Raw genomic sequence first — 22262 nt, forward strand, 5'->3', positions numbered from 1 at the left:
TGATGGGTTCAGTAAATACCGTAATTATGAAGATGACTGTGCAACACTGTATTTAGGAACTGAGGAGATGATGGCAGTGCGATTATTCGACAGTAGGAGGCCTCAGTCAGCACTTCTTCTGTCCTTCCCACTCATTCAACTCAAGTTTAGAGAAAATTTCAGCTGAATGTGTCACTTTTGTCATTTACTCTAATGTAACTTTTTGATTAATGATATTCCATTACCCATTATGTTTCACTTAATTTAATCTTTAAGGTCCAGAAGTTTTTTTTTTTTTTTTTTTCAGTCAGGATGACATTGTTCTTGTCATTTCTCCAAGGCCACATTTGTCTTTTTTGTGTCCCACTCTTTTCTGCTCCCTCTCCATATGTTTTCTTCTCTGTTTGACTGGACTGGAGGGTCCGATCCACGCCACTGCACCTACAAAAAAAAAAAAAAAAAAATACACACACAATATTTGCTATATTTAATGTGTACAATTCATTCATGAGATCTAAAGCACATAAGTGTATTTGTGACATAATCGCAGTTCAGAAATGCACAAACACATGATCCCGGATGAGAAATAATCATAGGATTTTAAAAAACCCTCTCAAAATTAAACTATGTATATTTAACAAATTATATGTAGTTATACAGGGTGGGGAAGCAAAATTTACAATATTTTGAGGCAGGGATTGAAAGACAGTGTATGACCAATTAGTTTATAGAAAGTCATGAGAATTTATTTGCCACAAGAAAATGTACATAATAGAAAATATTTTTATTCTATGTGTCCTCCTTCTTTCTCAATAACTGCCTTCACACGCTTCCTGAAACTTGCGCAAGTGTTCCTCAAATATTCGGGTGACAACTTCTCCCATTCTTCTTTAATAGTATCTTCCAGACTTTCTCGTAATAGTTTTGCTCATAGTCATTCTCTTCTTTACATTAGTAACAGTCTTTATGGACACTCCAATTATTTTTGAAATCTCCTTTGGTGTGATGAGTGCATTCAGCAAATCACACATTCTTTGACGTTTGCTTTCCTGATTACTCATATGGGCAAAAGTTTCTGAAAAGGTATGGATAATAGTGTTAGGTATGATTATGACATCAATATATGTTTGGTTTCAAAACAATTGATGTAGTGCCTGCTGAGAAAAAACAACTAAATGTTCATTGTAAATTTTGCTTCCCCACCCCGTATGTATCCCAATATCTCAACAGCAGGGAGAAGACACATGCCAGATCACATTTATGACAACCAAAACCACAAAGGAATCAACAATATGCATCTGCACTCACTGAATAAAGTAAAAAGCTCATTTACACACGTTATTATAATGGTATTATTGGGTTTTCTTCTTCAAACTAAAACTCATAACTGCTTATTTTGACAATTGATCAAAATAACACTGTCTTACAATCTTCATGTGCTGCATCAGCCAATATTTTACATTATAGCCTTGTTAATTTAGCTCTGTTTTTAGACAAAACCACAAATTACCTCTGTTTTCTATACAGTTTGCCTTATCAATAGCTACACTAAAGATCTGTGTGGAAGTGTCCAAACAAGGTCAGAACTGTTAGAGTTTAATCTGAACCATGGATCAACAAACAGTGAACTTAGTAAAGATAATAATAACATTGGATTTTGACTTTATACCATGATACACTTCATAAACAAACTCACTCGTGTAGAAGAAACACTGCGATTTAAGCATCAAACTCCATTGTTTTCATTTACAACTGTGTCCAGTGATAAAAACAATGACAGTGCTTGTAGATTTGACCACTTTGTTGCTTTGTGTGACTCTAAAAGATGTTTCTTAGTGGTTCTCATCTCATCATTTTCTGATGTTTTGGTCAAAGGCCCTGTGGTGTTAGTTTTCCTTATTATGGGAGACCAGCAGAGTGACTCACTACTCCCTCTAGTGGTCACATAAATCTGCTACCACATACATACATATAGCCTCTTCAACTTACTGGGAAGATTCTGAAAGATTGAACTCTGCAGGACATTAATGGTTGTTTATAGGCTCAAGTTCTAAATAAAAGTGCATTGCATAATTTAACCCTTTCATGCATGAATTACGAGAACCTTAATTGATTTTTTTTTTCCTGAGCTTTTATTCCTCTTTAGGCATGAAAAAAATAATGAAATTTAAATTGTGTTTTTATGAACCTATTTTTCATGGAGTTGCAAAAGGGTCTACTCAGCTGGACACCATGTGTTTAATTTTTTAAGCAAAGAAACATGTATTTACTGATACACCATGTGAAAACTATGAAATATTTTTAAAAATGTTAATCTGATGTTTTGTCACATTTTAACAAACTCTAATACTAGTTATTCACTTTATGGAGATTATATGCAAAAAAAACAACAACAACAAAAACATAAAAACTTAATGTCAATGACAGTCTAACAACAATAAGAAGCACCTGATTTACACTCAAACGTGTTAGTGCAGATCAGGTTTATCAAGAACAGCAAAGTTACAGTAATGGTATGAATTGCAGTGTATGGGATGATGCATAAATGTCCACTGTGTTGGTTGATATGGAACTAAAACAATAAAACCCTTGAAAATACGATAAGAGAACAGCTGTAGAATAACTGTCCACTGTAGTGACCACTTTGCATGAAAGGGTTAATGATACATACAGTTGCAGAAAAAATTATTAGACCACCCTTGTTTTCTTTAATTTCTTGTTCATTTTAATGCCTGGTGCAACTAAAGGTACATTTGTTTGAAAAAATATAATGATAACAACAAAAATAGCTCATAAGAGTTTAATTTCAGAGCTGATATCTATCCATTTTCCGTGTTTTCTTGATAATAACCAAAATCACTTCAGTTCTTACATCAATAGCTATGGCATCGTACTGACAAAAACAGTGCTTGTAGGCATTCCATGTTTTCTTTTCTGTCTGTTTTAGTCACATGATACGCACAGGAGTTAGTACTTGACTGTATAACCATTGTTTTTGATGATTTTTGATGGTCTAATAATTTTTTCCGCGACTGTATTGCAATGTAACACAGAATACAGGGATAACATAATATGAATAGCGTGCCATAACTTACATTCATCCGTCTGAGATGAGGAAGGAAAGCTGGCTTCTGTCAGGAATTCAGCACTGTTTGAAAAAAAAAAATACACACATGGAAATAATGCTGGATTAGTGAGTTATTTACTATTTGTCATGGTGCACTTCTGCGCTGCCACAGACCCCTCCCTCAGACTCATGATCAGTTTCACCTGCAGGCACCGCACCTGGAGCAGAACTCAGTTAGGAGCCTTTATCTGCTCAGGAGCGGTGCCAGATCATTGCTGACTTAATAGGAAAACATGAGGCAAGAAAATGGGACCGCTGTAATGTTTCTGAGACAGTAGAACATGTTCTTGTGAATTGCGTAAAATACAAAAGGGAAAGAAGCAATATGAAGAGGAAAAAAGAGGACATGGGCGAATCATTCAGCATAAAAGATATTCTAAGCAAATCTTCAGAACATAGAGCAATTAACTATCTTTTGGAGTATTTAAAAGCTACTAAGATTAGTAACAGAATATAAGGAAATATTTCCACATATAAAACAATATAATTACCTCCGCCACATTGTGTGTTTGTTTGTTTGTTTGTTAGCAACTTTACGGGAAAACTATTCCAACCATCTTTACCAAATTTTACCCATTAAATTTTGGGCCAAGTAGGCCCAAAGTTCAAGGTCACAGCAAGGTCACAAAATCTCAAATTTTCCTATCTCTCATCATTGAGCAATTTTCGAAAATTCATAAAAATTAAAAATGACTCTGATTAGCCTCCAATTTAATACACCCGTAGCTTCAAACAATATCTTGTATCTGGCACAAAATTGTCCACATCCACTGTGGAATGTGGACTCTGTGGACATTTCAATTTAACATTGAAAATCCCATTTACAACACATTTTTCATTATAACTCAACAAATATTGAATTGGAATTTAATATAATTTGACATACACATGACTGGTACCAAGCTTCAACTTTGTACGAAGTATTGTTCCGCTCCATTTCTCTTCTTTTACACTCTGTTGACTTTTGTTATTTTTTATTACCATGTTTGACCGTAATTTTTCTGCTGTATGGAACAACCTTGAAACTGTTTAATTTAAAAGAAATAGTCGATCCACACATGCACACCGTTCGGGGTGCTTGGCGGAGGTTTGCGTTCTCTGAACACTTGTTTGTATTGTTATAGCCTGTAAGCCATAGAAGAGGAGAAGAAGAAGAAGAAGAAGAAGGAGAAGAAGAAGGAGAAGAAGAAGAAGAAGAAGAAGAAGAAGAAGAAGAAGGAGAAGAAGGAGAAGAAGAAGAAGAAGAAGAAGAGGAAGAAGAAGAGGAAGAACAAGAAGAAGAAGAAAAAGAAAGAAGAAGAAGAAGAAGAAGAAGAACAACAACAACAACAACAACAACAACAACAACAACAACACTACTGCTGCTACAACTTCTCCATAGCCTCACTTGGACTCTGACATATTTCACCTCACAGCCAGAACCTGGACTCTCACCATCCTGGTCCTGTCTACCTGTGGACTGTTTTGTTCTCATGGATTGTTTTATGATAATAAACCAGTTTTCTCCCTTCAGCACCATGCGTACGAGTTCAGACTTTTACACCGTCTTGACACACACATGCACAAGGTGTAGGTAAACACTGAAGGGAACACCTGTCAGTCACCTGTTGGAGAGTGGGCGGGGCAGAGACAGTCTAGACCGGTTCGAGTTTTCCTCCTTACTGCTGTTTAATTGCTCCACCTGACACCTAAATGGAAAAAAAAAAATCCACCAAAGACAAACAATTAAGTATGAAATGAGCTAAGAGACCAAGAGCAGTCTCCTACAACAGCAAGAAATAGGATGCAGTAAAGAATAATATGGGGCATATGGGGCAAGTAGATATTCATATTAAAGTCGTTCCACTTATAATAAGATCCAATTATTTTACACATCAATAATAATCTGGAGTCAGCACTGTAGTACACAGTTAAAATATAATTATAGCACTCAACCCACTGACACAGCTCATAAAATAATGCATTTCAGCAAGAGCATTCGGCATTGTTAGATATTAATGTATGTATTCTTATAGCAACAACAACAATTTGCAGAGCACCGTTTGATGTCGGTCTGTTTGCCAGCTCTGCCTGCTTCATTACTACTGCGAGCCTGCAAAAGAGAAAAAAAGAATGTCACAAAAAATGTCTCAAGAATTATTCCATCATCAGCTACTACACATAGTGGATTCACACTACAGATGGAGAGTCACTGCAGTACTGTGCATCAATTAACTCCTCAGATATGAGTGACTATGAAGAAACATCACATCATTTACTGACTGATATCGCAATATGTCAGTAGCTCCAGTGTGTGTTAGAACTTACTTGATGGGAGTGGGAGAGTTTTGCTGGAGCAGGACCACTTGGTGCTGTGGTGCTTTTAGGGGGCAGAGGTGGACCAGTGAGGTCGGATCTGGGGAGCTGGTACTCCAGACCTGACAACTGTTGGTGTGATGAAGAGAAAATGTGGGAGTTACTTTTTATTTGAGTAAATTTCTCCTCTGAAGGTGCTGATTACTATTAAGAGGGACTAAATGACTGAGTAAAAGGTTAACTGATGGTAATTACTTCGAAAAACACTGCACTATAAGCACACACTGCATAATGAAAGTGAAACCAGTGGCTGCTGGTGAAATTATTTTTTGGTAGGGCACAGTGGGCAAGTCACTTTTTGGATGCACTATAACCACATATCACCACTAGGATACACCAAAGCACATGCACCACCATTTTAAAATATTAATTTAAATGAAAATACACAGTAACTGTTTTCAGTCATGTATTTTAACCCCGCCCCCCCATAAGGGGAGGCAAGGAGTATTGTTTTGGGTTCGATTTGTTTGTTAACACTTTAGCAGCAAAAGTTTTGGTTGAATTCATACAATATTGGGTTTATAGATCGCCAGTGACCAAGAATAGATGTCACTACATTTTGGTAAAGGTCAAATTTTGTATGATTTTTAAAAATCCTCCTACTTACTTATAATAGCTGAAATACGTGCGAGGGGTGGGGTTTTGTTGTGCCTGGCACCATTTGTTTATATGTAAATTTCACCAATCTATCCTTCAAATATGTGACTATTGTTAAAGTCAGGCATGTCCCTAACAAGTGTCTTTTCCACTGATAATATGGCCAATGCATTTAGACCAGGGGTGAAGGTAGTGCAGGTGGATCACATGGCACTGAAAAAATAGAAGTGAGTTTATGGGTTAAATGCCAGTGTTGTTACTGCTCCTGCCAGAATTCAAACTCCGGTCTCCTACATTGAAGTCAGTAGTGATACCTGCTGAGCTATCCAGCCGGAGGTGCACTTACTCACTTACTACAGTAGTATTACCTGCTTAACTAATGGCTGATACGGCTATATAAATATATAGTGGACTTGCATCATTTTTTCCTGGTAAATTTTTTTTTTAAAATTAAAAGTAGCTCACAAGCCGAAAAAGTGTTGTTCACCCTTGGTTTAGATGATCTTATGTGACATTGCATTTCTGAGGGAGGACTTGATTCTTTTTGGGCTGTGACGTTTACTCCTGTGGTGGTGCTTGGGTGTAAATTTCTGCACCCCCGTGTTCTCCTGTCTCTTGTATTAGAGGGGGTCTAGTGCACATGCAATATTTATAATGAGAGGAAAACACATCACTTAACTGCTCACTAAATGACCGAAAACATTTTAAAACTAAACTTGAAAGCAGATTATACATGGTACTCACGGGCTGTATCATGTATCTTGTGTTTATTTAAATATTCATGTTTATGTAAAATTATTTTACGTGATTCCTATTGTCTTCTTCTTCATGTGAGATAAGTTCGGCCGTGCCTTAGTGCCCTCTATTGACGAGCCACTATTGTGTTAAACTAAAAACCAAAAGAAACATGAACAAAACAGACAGTGTTATATATCTATTTCCTACCCTTATTTTCTCTTTTTGTTGTTATTTTCTTTTTTTCCCTTTAATTGAGGGAGTTTAGAGAGTCGGTCCAAATCTGAAGTGGACCTTAACTGATAAAAGCCAGAGAACCTCTGATTAATGGGAATCTTTATTCACCTTCCTCAAAGCAGCCATTTCTTTTACCATCAGTTCAATGTCTTCGTGGTCAGGCTCGTCTTGGTCCTCGTCCTCGTCCAGATGACTGTGTGGAAGGTACGGCTCCACCAGGACGGACTCGGTTCCCCTGATGTCACAGCGACAGTATGGGCAAGTGTGGCCGGCCGACTTCTGCTAGAGAGTTATAAATAAGAGGTCATGGGCAGAGTCGTGGATGTATAAATGTTCCCTTTTAAGGTGCAGGTTCATCTTTTGCCTCGAGTGCAGCATTGTGTTGTTTGATGTTGTGGAATGTGTCAGGCTTGTCTTCAAACAAGACAGCCACTAGTTTTTTGAAAGATGAAGGAGGTGGAAAACACCACGCCTACATTGTGGCTTTTCACAACCTAGATGTAGGTGAGCGTAAACTGTTATTTCATTGTCCAACTTGGCTTTAAGTTTCTCAGACAAGTTTATGGAAGTTTTGCGTATTCAAGATCCTACTGACGGCTCATCTGTTGTTTCAATTCTGCTTTCAGTGTCTTTGCCAAAGTTCACCAGATTATTTATCTAGTCACGCTACTGCCTCATTTTCTACTTCTCTGACTGATATACTGTACCCACAAGATTGACTGATATTATTTCACACTCCTGTCACTGATTAGAAAATATTTTGTGAAATAAGTGGATTCCTTTTGGTAAATATATGAACATGCCTTTGGATTTATAACGTCACATGTTGCATATTTGTTCTTTACATTCTTGCAAGTCATTGTGGTGCAAACATCTGTTTAGGGAAGTTTACATAACCACATTTTAGACTCATTTACAACTTTTCCATTGTGGTTTGACATCCATGAAGCATATCAAACATTGTACTCATGCCTCTTACTGTCACTATTTTTTCTGTTTGTATTTCAAAGTAAAGAATGTGACCAGTAAAGTTTGAGCAGCATGTGAACCTGAGCTCACACAGGAAGTCCTGGCTTAAATGTCAGGGCTCTGCACCTTTGTCAACATTAAAAACCTTCTGAATAAATGGATGGCTGTCTGATATCCTGATTGGATGTCAGTTGTGTCACTCTGATAACAAAAGAGGAAGTAGGAACTTGGGGAAATCCCAGTGCAAAATGGGCACAAACTCCACAGAATACACACACACTAAGAGAATTTGTGTGATACTGTAGTGTCTTTTTAAATCTTCAAATGTAAGCGGTTTATTTAAGATACCATTTGCAGAATGTACCTGATAATTTGGATGTCTCTTTTCACATAAGTTAATTTACATTAAAACACAGATTAGATCATAGAAATGGATTTTCAATGTTATTTTTGACCCAGTGAATGAGGATGCAAGCTTGCTTTCTCAATAATCAAACTATCTACTCTTGTCAAGAATTAAAGAATTAAAGAGTCAAAGTGATCGCAAAGTACTGCAAAGTTTATGTGCTTTTGACAAAAACTGAAAAAACAGGTTAAAAGGAAGTGAAATGAAGCTGTCCTTTTTACAATCTAAATGTGATTTGCATTCTCTGTCATGTAGTTTTTTGAAGGTTACTTCACATCGCATGCAGCCAAATATATCAGTCACATGACACATGGTAAAACACAATGTTATTTTGGCCATTAAAACTAAACCACAGTCAAATAACACTTATAGTAACAATCTGGTGGGTTTTCACTACACAGCCAAACCATAGCAGCCCTGGCCTAAAAACGAAAAGTGGGTTTTGTCATATCAACCGGTGCTGCTCGACTGAGCTCAGATATCCTGTTACAGTAATACTGTGTTGTGGTTTAAAATACCAGTGATCAGCAGGATATGACCATAGGTTAAACTGAAATGAGTTACTGTGTGAAAGTCTTTGAAGGTGTCTGGGTCATTTTGTTTATTCTCAGTTTTAGACAAAGACAACTGGGGATATCATTTCAAGAATAGTGAAGACCACAGTGCATTTTGTTGGGACAAAACATGTGTTGATAGATTGTTAGTCCTAGGTTTAAGTCGGTTTAACTCAGAAAGACCCAGTGGTACTTCTTCGGCAGCTCCTAAATGAATTTCCCTCTCTAGCCTTTCTTAAGTGATTTTTTCACCATTTATTACAATATTATCCACTGTACGACAAAAAAAGAAAACAATTTAACAGGGAGCTACTGGTATTCAGCAAACCAAAGGTGTTCATGGAGAGGGCATGAACAATTGGAAAAAGACAAAAATCCTGGCACTTTAGAAAATTTAAAAAGCCTTTATTTCATGAGGGCCTGTAGATCAGTTCATTGGGACTGGAGTAAAAAACACACCAACGCATGTTCTTCAGGTTCTTCAGGGTGTCTTCTGTAATTTTGCATTTTTTTCAGGGAAAATCAGATATTTTCCTATATTTAATTCACTGATCATGTAGATGTTCATTAGAGCTCAGAGTAAATTCAAAGGTTGTTTTATCATAACAGAGAAAAATGGAGAAAAAGTGCCTTTTTCAGCAAAGATATCAATAACTGAACATAAACCAAGTGTCTTCATCCACTGTCATTGATCCAACTCCATGGGTTTTACTGGTGAATCAATGTTGTAGAAGATGACGGTGTTTCCATGTTCACTACGGAGCCTCTGAACGTCTAAATGGGTCATATCTGATGACCATGAAAAGATGACAAACTGCATTTTATGTGAAATATTTCAACATATTATTAGGTTTAGTGGTTCAGAAGTTATTAAACATTTTAGATTAGTAGATGATTTCAGTCACGGGTAGCTGTTTGGGTCTTTATGGATTAAGTTAAGTTGTCTATGATGGGAAAGACACTACACAAGGATCCATGTAGCTCCATGAATCATGTCTTGGTCTAAATATGCTCATCTTAGTGATGACCTAGTCCCTTCAGGTGGTCGTGACTATGAATATACTATTTATAATACTATAAATGAAAGGAGGGTCATACCTGCCAGCCTGTGAGGCAGGGTTGACACAGGAGGTGTCCACAGGGCCGAATCCGGGTGTCCTTATCCCTCTCTGCACAGATCTTACAGAGTTGAAAGGTGCTGCCAATCTCACAGTAAAGCTCATACTGCTCCTGTTGCAAGCATCAACAGAAAATGACACAGGAACATTTTAGAGTCTGAAGTGTGTTTTTTGTTGTGGTAGAACCTCAGAATGCTGCTGGCAGTCTAGTGTAAAATTGATAAAGAGGTATAAAGTGCATCCGCTTACTTCTGTAACTGTGACTTTGCCTCTCTGGGCTGGTTCGCACAAACCAGTCAGGTCCGGGTTTATGTCTCGGCCATCAGGGTACAAATAGCTGCAGGTACAGACACACTCAGCACTTAGAGAAAACATACAAACAAAAGTAATAATAAATGAGAGGCTGCTGTGTGTGTGTGTGTGTGTGTGTGTGTGTGTGTGTGTGTGTGTGTTTGTCCTGACCAGCCCTCCTTGAAGCCCTGAATCAGTGCCTGGTACAGAGGGGTGTTCTGGGGGATGGTCTGGACAACGTCACCCTCTGGGGTCACATGACCGATGGCCCACTGCCCCATTCTTGTGCAGCTCAGTCGGAAGATGTAGCTAAGAACGAAACAGATTGTTGTAAAATAAATGTTCATGAATGTTCTACGATTACTGTTGCTTTGGCCTCATGATTGAGCAAGATGTTCCTTTATGGCTGGTCCTGATTTTTAGGACATTATAGAAAAACTCCCATGCAGAGTGTTTTAAATCAACTATGGAATCAAATATAAATAAATATTTTTCAACAAATTTTACTGTCAGTTTCAGAAGCCTATTTCTTATAACTATTCAGATATTGCTGTGGATGGGACATAATCAAGACCATAGTGAAAAGTGGCTACATCCATGCCTAAATCCACTAATTTCATTGGAAACCAGGTAAAAATACCTATGATGGTAAATGTAAAAATGTGAACATTGATCTGATCATATCTGTATACTTTTGTCTTTAGTTTCAGGATAATCAGATAATGTCTTAACATCTGTATCAGCAAATATCGACCTTGTTGACTGACATCATCTACTGATAAATAAGATCAGATTTAACCATTGGCTAATTTTTTATTAAGTTATTTTCTGCTTATCTAAAATTAAAGCTTATTTTGAAACTCTCATAGAATAGATTACCCATTCAAAGAAATTGCGATGAAGGTCTGAAAGACATTTAACCCTGTAAAGCCTGAACCATTAAATCATTGACAGAAAATTCCAGTTCTTTGAAACTGGAGCCTTTATTGGTCTTTCTGAAGAACCAAAAAATGTTTTTTTTAAATATTAATTTCCATGTATGAGTTTCAAGTTTGTATCATATTTGATACATTGGGTCTCAATGCTCAAATATTATTATTTTTGAAAAAAATAAAAAATAAAAAAATAATACAAACATGTCGAACAAACTGGTAATTCCTTTTCAAATTTGGCAAAGTTCTGCCTCCTTCCTCATTAATTTAATCTTGAAATGTCACTGGAAAGGCCTCTGGTGAACAAATCCCTCCCCTCTGGTGGATTATCTGTGTATTGCATGTATCTGATTGTACACATCAGGTTTTATAAGAAAAAAAAATTTCACACAGATCATGCAGAGGGCTTCAAAACTCATGTATCACATATGATACATTTGGCGTTATAGGGTTACACATTATTCTTTATAGGTTGTGTTTATAATGATGATTTATTTGTTTCCTTGTCATAAAAGTGGTAATAATCAGCCATTGGCTAAATTATTATTAACACTGCCAGCAGAATTTCACAGTCAACACATCTTCAGAGCTGTAATATTTAGTGAAAATGTGAGAAAATTCCACGAATGCCTCAAGAGGAAGAAAGCAATGCAAGGTACTTCAAAATAAATTAAAAAGCACTAAATGAAGACTCTTCACTTTGACAATTTTACAACCCTCTTGTAATGGATGGAGCTGAATTTGGTGGAATGCAATGGATCTTTACCACTTAACAGATCTCATTTTCTATAGCTGAGATCAAATGCCAGCTCTGATGTATCTCAGGCACTTTGTAACCTCCAGAGAGTACTTGTGGAGAGTTTAGAGAGGTTTATGTCAGTGTGATTTATGAAAATATGTCTTGTTTTTTCCTCACCTCCCAGGTCTGTGTAGGTAGTGCTCCAGACGAGCTACAACCTGGTCGTAGGTAAGGAAAGCCATGTACCCAGGATGAGTTACCGCCAACTGGTTCCAGTTCCTTGTAAGTGACCTCCAGGGCTAAAAATAGGATGGGACAGGAGAGGATGTGAAACGTTCTTCACCGTATGATGTTAATGGATCAGTTCATTGGTTTTACTGTGAAATGTACCTGAAACAGTCGAGTAAAGATGTCGAACTCAAACACGGAGATGTGATCATTGCAGGTGAGGTCTATGGTTGATTTCAGAGCCATGGCCTCCATCCCTTCTTCAAACATGTGCACTCTCTGCAGCCGTTCTTTAAAACTATTCCACTGCACTATACACCTGTCAGAAGACATCATTAACGTATGGTGAATGTGGGAAACGCATAAACAAACTAATAAAATGAAATGTCTATGACTACTTTGATTCCACACACTCACTTGTTACCAAATGAATGCCTCCAAAAGTCCTCTGCCTCTGTCTTAGTCACCCTATAGGTGTCACCCTGAAAACACCCTCCAGGAAACATGGCCTTCAACTCCCACAGCATGTGACTGAACAGCAGCGACAGTTTGGTCAGGTTCCTCCTGAAATGGAACGACACACCAGACTGTCAGTTGTGTCTGCAGAAACAGACGTACTCTTGCAGTAAATGTACAAACTGTTGTATTGTACACAAATATGATGCAAAATCACATTGTGAGCCAAGATAAAAAGAAGGGCTCGGCCTGAAATTGTGAGTGGGTGATACAGTCAAAAAAACTATTGTGACAAAAATATCTATAGCATTCGATATCAGTAATTATCATAATAAATGTGATTATATCTTTTAAATCTAAAGGCTCATTTAGATCCTGATTGATAGGAGGTCTTCAAATACTTATAAAAGACAAACTTGCATGTAAATGATACGTAAGATTCAACAAAAGGAAAATGACGCAGCAAGTTGACCCTGTAAAAAGATGCAAAGACATGCAATAGTGTAGAAACACATAAAATATGGCTAATGTCTTTTTAGTCAGAACATACAAATCATTTCAGAAATCAAGAGGTAAAACAGTCAAAACGAAACAAACAAAGAAAAAACTAAAAAAGTTCAGGATCTAAATATGCATGAATGAAATTAAACGAAACAGTAAAACTTCAACAGTTTTACATGTTTTAGCTGACGATGCCAAAAAGAAAATGCTACAGATAAACCAACATCACATTACATTACATGTATGATATTTATTGCAATATATAATTATTTGGTCTGTTTGATCGCCCAGTCCTACCTTAAACTGATATGATTATATAATATCTGTCTTTGCTCTTGCATAGTACCACTGCAACTCCTGCACACATCTACCGAATATGAAGACTTGCATGTATTATTGGTGTATGGAATGATGGGCCTGGACGCTGAACATCTTCAACATTACAAACCACCTATTTCTACCCAACTTAACACCATCAAACATTTCCTACTGTTGCTGCAGTGCAACAGGCATAGCTGAGACTTTCCACAGAAACACACACACACAGCAGTCCAGCTGCAAACAGGATGCCGCGTACTTGTCTGTAAATACCACAAAATGTTCCAGTGGCCAGTGTGTCACCTCAGGTCAGTGTGTACTAGTCCTGTACTATTTCAGTACTCATTCTAACTTCTTCAAGTTGATGTTTTCTGAACTGATTTTTAATGGACTTGTGTTTTGCCATTACGGTTTTAACCCCAGAGTCAAAGTTGATGAGATTCTTTGGTCAAATGCAGTTTTGAGAAACAAATAACACCATTTTTACATTATATCAAGTGAAAAGGAAAGGCAAAAAATAAGTTTTTACTTCTAGCCTATTCCTATTTTGTTTTTTATGTTTATTATAATTATTGTATCAAGTGCAATGATTAATGTACAAAGCAAAAATAAACAATTCATTCTTTCAAATTTATTCATTACATCTAAAAATACCCACAAATAGCTGTGGATAATTTGTGGTTTTGTGTCACTATCATGTTTATTTCAGAAAAAATTGTACTTGTTTTCACTCAGGCAAAGTAGTATAAAAGTACAAATATTAATTATGCGGTTAGCTTGTTTTCCTGTGCATTTAACAATAAATGCTTTAAAAGTCTGAGGCATTTCTTTAAATTTATACAACATTTATTAGAATAACTATTAACAGTGTGAAGTGGTCATAGATTTTCACCTCAGTGAGGAAAAGAAAACCTCTATGGTGTCGAACAGATGAGAGTGAGGACAGAGGAAATGTGTAAGCCGCATTTCTATATCTAACTGCGCCTATGTACTTAAAAATATCACTTTAAAATGTGGTGATGTTTACAGTAAGCACAAATGTTATCTAAGAGTTCTTTGTAGTTACTTACAGCTTTAGTAGAAACGTTGCATTAATCAGTCTTGTTAATGTTGTTAAATCATATGTTTACATTACTGCACCTTAGTCACTTTCACACCTGCATGTATAAGCTATATTTACCTCCATTTTCCTGTTTGTACATGTGCAGATCATGTATTTTTTTCTGCTGTATTAGTGTATTCTATTTATATTATTTATTGCTTTTATTTCTTCATACTTACTTTGCTTTTTTGCTAGTGGTTTTTTAAGAGTGTTTTTATATGCAACTGAACTAATGTGACCAAGTAATTTCCCCCGAGGATCAATAAAGTTCGTCTAAGTGTAGGTCTAATGTGATGGGACTATGTGACTGTTAGAGATGCTAGTGCATGTGAGCGCATCCAAAAACTCTTGTCCTGATGAGAGAGTTTGAACTTGTAAAGATCAGTTAGATGTTTTTCATTCTACAAACGCTAAAGGAAAACGTGTTCTTGCATAAGATACGGAGACAGTTTACAATAGTCGTTTAAACCAACACGGCATCAACTTCATGAAGTCAACTGAACTGAATTCCCTCAATAGTCAAATTCCTCTTTTATCTCACATTTAACATGACGGTAATGTCTCTAATCCAGCCCAGGATGATCCCAAATTCAGCTGAGACACTGATGAAATACAATCACACTGTTTGCTTTAATTGAAATGCATGTTTAATGTAATAGAAACTGCATCAGCAGGTAGATGTAGGTGTAATTCTAGCTTTATTTCAGACAATTAATTGATATTTTGTCTAATTTGTTCTAGTGGTGCATATGTGCCTCCAGTGAAAGAGGGTCATAGTCAATAATTTTCCAACCGCAGACCTGTCTATATGTGTTACATCCACCATCTGTTAAATGTCAGGTTTTAGCTTCACTTTACAGCCAGATACTCCTTCACAAGGACAATTATTTACTGTCTTACTGAATTCACTGTTTGAATAAGCTATTTTTGTGGTGACTTCCACTTTTTTTTCTCTGTATTTGAAGTTTCTTAAGTGATTTATCACCATTTATTAAAATATTATACTCTGCATTTTGCATTTTCAGGTATTTTCTTATATTTAAGTGACAAACCATACAGATGTTCATAAAAATGCTGTGTAAATTCAGTGGTTCTTATATCAAAACAGAGAAAACTAAAGAAAAAATTTGACTTTTTCTGCAAAATATATCAAATGAACATAAAAACAAGTGTCTACAATCCCTGTCATTTGTCAAACAACATGGATTTTGTTAGCAAATCAATGGTGCAGAGGATGACGGTGTTTCCACGTTCCCTACGGAGCCTTTGAAGGTCCAAATGAGTCATACCTGATGACTATGAACAGATGACAAACTATATTTTCCTTAATTATTGATGGAATTAGTGGCTCATAAGACATTAAACATTATTTTAGATCAGTGGATTGTTTTTAACACCGGTGGCTGTTTAGACCTTTGAATTTATATTACCAATAAGTGGCTTTGATAAAGAACAAAACGACAAGATCAAAAAGAGGATGTAACCACTAATATTAACAATTTACTTTGACATCTAAGCCTTGTTAAACATAACACTACACGCTTCTCTTTCATGACTGCTCATGCAGACCCGACTGTGGTAAAAAGGCCATCTGCTCGTGATTCTTGAACATGATGTAAGAAGTCTTCAAATATAACTCATCTTATTTGCATATTTGTCAAAAAAAACAAGAGCTTGGCAGATTTACATACAATGTGTGTTCTTTACTGTAAAAGTAGGACACTTTTAAACGCATTGACCATTAACAACAATGAGATGCAGAAATATCACTTAGAGCAGAATGAGAATATTTGCATGAAGATACAGTAATACAACATATGACTGCACTTAAGAACGTCCAAATAGCAGAAATAGTTCTTTTAACCCATAAAGACCCAAACATCCACCATTGACAAAAACCATCTACTGAATGTTTAATACCTGTTGATCCATTAATCCTATCAGTACATGTCAATAATCGGTGTAAAATACAGTTTGTCATATTTTCATGGCCATCAGATATGACTCATTTGGACGTTCAGAGGCTCCGTCGTGAACGTGGAAACACCGTCATCTTCTACAACATTGATTCACCAGTAAAACCCATGTTGTTTGATAAAGGACAGTGGATGGAGACTTTTGATTTTATGTTTAGTTAATGATATTTTTGCTGAAAAAGTCACTTTTTCCTCATTTTTCCCTTATTTGGTCTAATAACCTTTGAATTTACTCTGAACTTTAATGAACATGTACATGATCAGCAGGGATGTGTATTGGCAAGAATCTGGCGATACGATACAAATCATAATTCTAGGATCACAATACGATAGATCATGATATATCATGATACTGTTAAAAATGCAATTTTTTGTTTGTTTCTTTTTTAAAATGACTATTTCCTGGAAAATGTAATTACACCAGATATATGCACAAATACTAAACACATTTTTATTTGATCACAACAGGATCTAACGCAATATCACAAAATGTTCCTGTGTTAAAAGTTAAATTATATTTCACAGACATTACAGATTAAGATCCTGCTCAAATGTTCATATTCTGTTAGTTCATAACTGACATCATAACATTATTTTTGTGCAATCCCAACAAAGGAACTAATATCTGCCTCTCTCAGACAGTAAAAAGTGCTTTTAGGATGCTTCAAATAACCATTATTTAATAAAACAGTGATAGTAATAAATACGATATAAACAATAAAGAAAAAAAAGAACCTCTGCCATATCTGCATTTGAATAAATACCTATAAATATTGATACAGTACTTTTTAATATTGATACGGTGTTGTGAAATGAAATATCGCGATATTTTGCATAATCAGTATTTTCTAACACCCCTAATGATCAGTGAATCAAACATAGGAAAACACATAATGTACACTGAGAAACCTTAAAGTAAAGAGTAAAGAGGACAAAATTTCAATAAATAGTGATAAATCACTTAAACAAAGGTTAAATATAGAAGAAGAATTCATTTGGGAACTGCCACAAAAGTACCATTGGGTCTTTATGGGTTAAAGTCAACATAAAACATCTTTGAAGTAAGTCATTTAAGTAATAGAATTGATATTATGCTAACTGTTAACATAGTAATATGACCACAATGCTCAAAGATAAAAAAAAGCAGAGTATGTCCATAGAAAACTGTTGAGCAAAGGGAGTTTGACTTGCGAAGGCTTGTGGATGCCATTGTATGAATGATTTGTTTACTCCCACATTCTCTCCCGACCTGCTCACAAACTGAGGCTGCTGTAGCTTTTGCCGAGTTTTCCCAACATTAACATCACAAAGAGGCTTTTTTGGCTATTTTTCCAACCGCCGTCATTAGTAGTCCTAACAGGAAAAGAGGACTGAGCTGAAAATCCAAATAGAAAAGTCACTCTCTTTAACTTATCCCAGAATTCACACTTTAGCTGAACAGTAATCATTTCGAAGCAGAAAATCTGTTCTCCGGCAGTAGAGGAAGAAAATATACAGAACTTGTGAAAAGCAGGAACCTTATTTTTTTTTCTAAAATTCAGCCTCCATAAATAGGAGTAATAGTTATTTTAGTTTTATTTAATTCAGCACTCTTAAAAGGTCAAAAGCTCTAACATAACTATTAACTATTTCTGTTTCAGTCATGCAAATATTTGGTTTCTTCCTCTTCTTGTTTCTCTTCAGAATCTTTGTCCCAGGGTTCTGAATATAGGATGTGCAGCCTCTGTCAGACCCTGGATTATTTATTTTATGAGAGGTCAAGCAACACAGAGACACAGAGGAATTCATCTGGAAGAAGATCATGTTTTGGTTTCACTGCATGAGTTACTTAAATAACTGTTGGAAAAAGAATACAATTTTAGAGCCACTTGAACCCACTCGGAAAACAGACTTTCAGAGTTCCTTTGGTGCTACATGACTGTTTTAAAGATTTTGTCAAATACAATATTACGATGAGTTTACAGCATTTTTTTTTTTTTTGTACATATATTGTGTTTAGTTGTCAAACGTAATAGATTACATGTTAACCTGTAAGTGCAGTATATAGACAAATATATTAGGACATGTCATGCGTACAGGTTTTAGGGCTTCCAATTCCTGCTGATTTAGTTTGTTTATTGCGATAAAAAGTCTGATGTCAGTTGTTGTCAGTAATTATCATGATAAATACAAAATCAATATTTGTTCTAAATGAAAGGCTAGTTTTTCTTCCTTAGTGAGAGTTGAAGATAACAGATGTCACTTATGGTTTACAATGGTTATCTGTGGTCAGAACTTGACAACTATTTCAGAAATTTAGAAGTAGGACATTTAAATGTTATAATAATAACAAGCTCATGTTGAGTAAAATTAAAAGTCAAACTCTATAAATAAAATTCACCCTTCAGATGAAATTAAAATGTTAACTTCAATGATAAGCAACTCGCAATGAAACGCCTGAATTCACTGAATTCCCAATACTTTTGTCCATATAATGTGACAAATAATATAAGTAAAACATTTAATTACTTAAATCACATAATAATAAAGTCACATACTATTTATTATTATTATCAAATTATTATCATTTATACTAGGAAGCAAATGAAAAGTAATAAAACCAGTAGAAACATTCATATACTATAATGTTCAGCACTGATAACTGTTAAACTTATACCCAATGTACTGTAATTTTCATGTTCTTTTACAATATCAGAAGGAAAACTCTGCTTTTCTTGTCTGACAACATGATATATTATATACTCTTATACTCTTTGTAATGACAAATATTTTATTAGTGACTGTATTTTAGTTAAAACATTATCTGAAATCTTCATACAATAATGGCATTCAGAGTAAACTGTTACTCCCCAACATTTGTTTGACTTAATTGTGTTTCAACTGTGATATATATTTGCTATCCTCTCTTATCTTACTGAAAAGACTTTCGCACATGTCCATAAAAATTCTCTCCATATTCCGAATAATCCGCAGACCTCACTGTTTTTATCGCACTTTTTATCTGAACTAAAAGATTTAAAGTTATATCAAAGACATAACATGTATAAATATGTATTAAAGTGTCAGCAGCAGGATCTGTTTCTAGACTGAGATGTTTTTTTTTGTATTAAAATGTGACATGTTTTGATTCCTTAATCTGCACAGATAAAAGTCTATTTCAAACAATTCGTTGTGGCAGGGGTGATAGCAGGAATATCAGAGGCAGGTACCTCAAAGTCTAAGTAGATAAAAGGACAAAACACATACCCTATCAGACTGAAAGGGAAACACTGGAGTGGAACAGTCCAAGAAAAGCATGTCAAGATGGACATGATTATCCGGAGTAAGATTAAAACCAGCATTTCCTGTGAACACGTGCCCGTTGAGTGTCTGTGGATGTACATATCATCTCAGGCCTTCTTACCTGCAACTGGAGGTGTCATCGAATATCTTGTCCCGGCCTTCTTTAAACAGCAGCACAGCCTTGTCGGTCTTATCCAGCAGGTTTCTGATGTGGACCCTCAGGTACTTGGCCTCGTCTCCCCTGGGAGTCTGTCCGCCTGCTGCTTTGGAGTCTCTGTAAGGCTCCCAGACCTGTATGAGAAGTGCTGTGGTCTCAGTTACCAGGTCCGGCAGGTACGGTGGACTGTTCCTTAGGCCGAGCCGGGGGTCGGTGCATAGCTCATGAAGTTTCTCCAGCTTTCTGAGAGCCTTTTCCACCAGTCGTCGCTCTGCTCCAGTTGGGGGCTGGGAGCTGGAGTTTAGGTTCTTGGTGGTTCCTGAACTTGCTGCCGCCATCATTTTTGCTGTTGTGTGTTGGACAGGTCCTTAAATGTCAGTCAGTCGTTTAATTTGAATACGAGGGGGAGGGAAGATAAACAGCCGAGGTCCAACTATATTTACTGATGAAGTCTGAAGTGTGAATATGTTGTTGTTGGCTCAGGTTATGCAGTATCTCAGCTGAGACTTAATGTTTTTCCAACAGTTTGTGCCAGTTCCCAGCATCATCAGGAGACTACTCATCTCAGCCTCCAGAAACAGTACCCATTTATCATCAATACAGTCATAATTAAACAGCACAATCTAGCAAGAGCCAACATTATATGAAGTGGAGCATCTTCATTTAGTCAAATCTGAGAACCTCCACTCAAAATGTACTGTATTTGTAGCTTTAGTTCATACGATCCACAGAAAATCAAAAGAGCAGCACAACAAAAAAAAGGCCAAAAAGTGAAGTGAAAACAGAGAAAATTATTCAGTCCAGTCCTCTGCTTACCAAAATTCAAATGTATGTATCAGCAGCGTAGCAGTCCCTCATTTTCAGGGTCAACAGAGCTGAGACATCTACTCACAGCACAGCGGAAACATGCTCTCTGTCATTCTCGTTGCTGTTTCTTCTTTGTCTCCATTTCTTGATGTCAGCCTCTGTTTCTCTCACCTCAGCCTTTGATTGGTTTCCTGGTTGCTGCCAGACAAACAGGTTTGTTTTCTTTGCTTTGCAGGGCCACGGAGTAAGTAAGAAAGAGAGAGAGAGAGTGTGTGTGAGAGCAAGAAAGGGAAATGGGAGGGAGGAAGGCTGAGAGGTGTGGACTAAACTAAAGTAGACATTGACTAAGAGTGAAAGCAAGACAAAAGACCTGAGTAACGAATCCAGACTATTATAGCCCTGCACATAGACAGGATGTGTCTTGTGATGTGTAAGATCAGAGTATTGTATGAGAAACATCAGTAACTCCTGAATATCATGGTGAAGAATGTTAGCTATGTAATTAAATAAATACAGTTAACATGTCACAAAAGACAGACTTTGACATTAACTAGTTGTTGCAATGCTCAAGACCCACTTGTTTACTCTGTGTTATATGTCTTGATTTGTTTTTACTGTGTTAATGTTTTTAGTTTTTATGTTCTATTATGATTGATTTTATATCTGTACAGCACTTTGATTGAAAGCGCTTTACAAATAAATTATTATTGTTATTATTATTATTATTATTATTATTATTATTATTATTATTATTATTATTATTATTATTATTATTATTATTATATTAGGAGAAACAAGTACGGTGGTAGTACAAATGTAGAATCTGAAATATCATATCATATATCGTACAATCTATCCACTAATCATTTTACAAAAGAAAGCAGTAAGGATCATTCACAAGGCAAGTTACACAGATCACACAAATGCATTATTTTTACAGTCAAAATTACTAAAACTCAAAACATCATAGAAACCTACAGAAATTATTCACTGAAAGGAAAGGAGTTATAATTTAAGGGGTAGATTTAATTTCAAAATTCAGAGGGCGCGCACTACTAGGAAACGTTTTAGCATATCTGTGTGTGGTGTTAAAGTATGGAATAGATTGAGGGAGGAGCACAAGGAATGTTCAAACATAAGACAGTTCAAAAACACTTATAAGAACATGTTTTTCACAAGATATAGAGATGAGGGTTATTAATTGTCAACATATGTTCACTGTTGTTTATGTATATATTTCCTTCCTTGAGTTAATTATTATTTGTTTATTTATTCGCCAGCACAACTAGGAAAGGCATTGGTAAAAGATTATATGTGTATTTGTATGTTGTGTATATGTATAAACATATATATGTGTATATGGATGAATGAATGTGTGTGTGTGTGTATGTGTTTG

General features: G+C 36.0%; 1 protein-coding gene across 2 annotated transcripts; it reads right to left on the reverse strand.

Annotated features, from left to right (window-relative positions):
* Positions 1-206: 206 nt before the first annotated feature.
* On the reverse strand, positions 207-21097 carry cblc (Cbl proto-oncogene C, E3 ubiquitin protein ligase). Of its 2 annotated transcripts, none has more exons than XM_030157246.1 (13): positions 20024-21097; positions 12685-12831; positions 12430-12586; positions 12217-12338; positions 10540-10677; positions 10327-10414; positions 10058-10189; positions 7139-7312; positions 5414-5530; positions 5146-5198; positions 4711-4794; positions 3075-3127; positions 207-420 (listed from the first exon to the last, which is right to left on the reverse strand). In XM_030157246.1, exons 1-13 carry the CDS (start codon positions 20398-20400, stop codon positions 287-289), a joined length of 1776 nt encoding a protein of 591 aa, XP_030013106.1. In that variant the 5' UTR covers positions 20401-21097; the 3' UTR covers positions 207-286. The 2 variants fall into 2 exon arrangements, with proteins under 2 accessions (XP_030013106.1, XP_030013107.1); XM_030157247.1 differs by having other exon boundaries at positions 7139-7309; positions 20024-20400.
* Positions 21098-22262: the final 1165 nt, after the last annotated feature.

This window comes from Sphaeramia orbicularis, chromosome 16, assembly GCF_902148855.1.
Source record: "Sphaeramia orbicularis chromosome 16, fSphaOr1.1, whole genome shotgun sequence".
NCBI lineage: Eukaryota > Metazoa > Chordata > Actinopteri > Kurtiformes > Apogonidae > Sphaeramia > Sphaeramia orbicularis.

What these genes read in the sequence shown, in the direction of transcription:
- cblc (XM_030157246.1), bottom strand. Translation starts at nt 20,400, where the DNA reads ATGATGGCGGCAGCAAGTTCAGGAACCACCAAGAACCTAAACTCCAGC. An exon ending in TACCTACACAGACCTGGGAG is followed by an intron (nt 10,678 to 12,216) that starts GTGAGGAAAAAA and finishes TTTCGTTCTTAG; the next exon opens with CTACATCTTCCGACTGAGCT. An exon ending in CCCCGCCCACTCTCCAACAG is followed by an intron (nt 3,128 to 4,710) that starts GTGACTGACAGG and finishes TTTTTCAAACAG; the next exon opens with TGCTGAATTCCTGACAGAAG.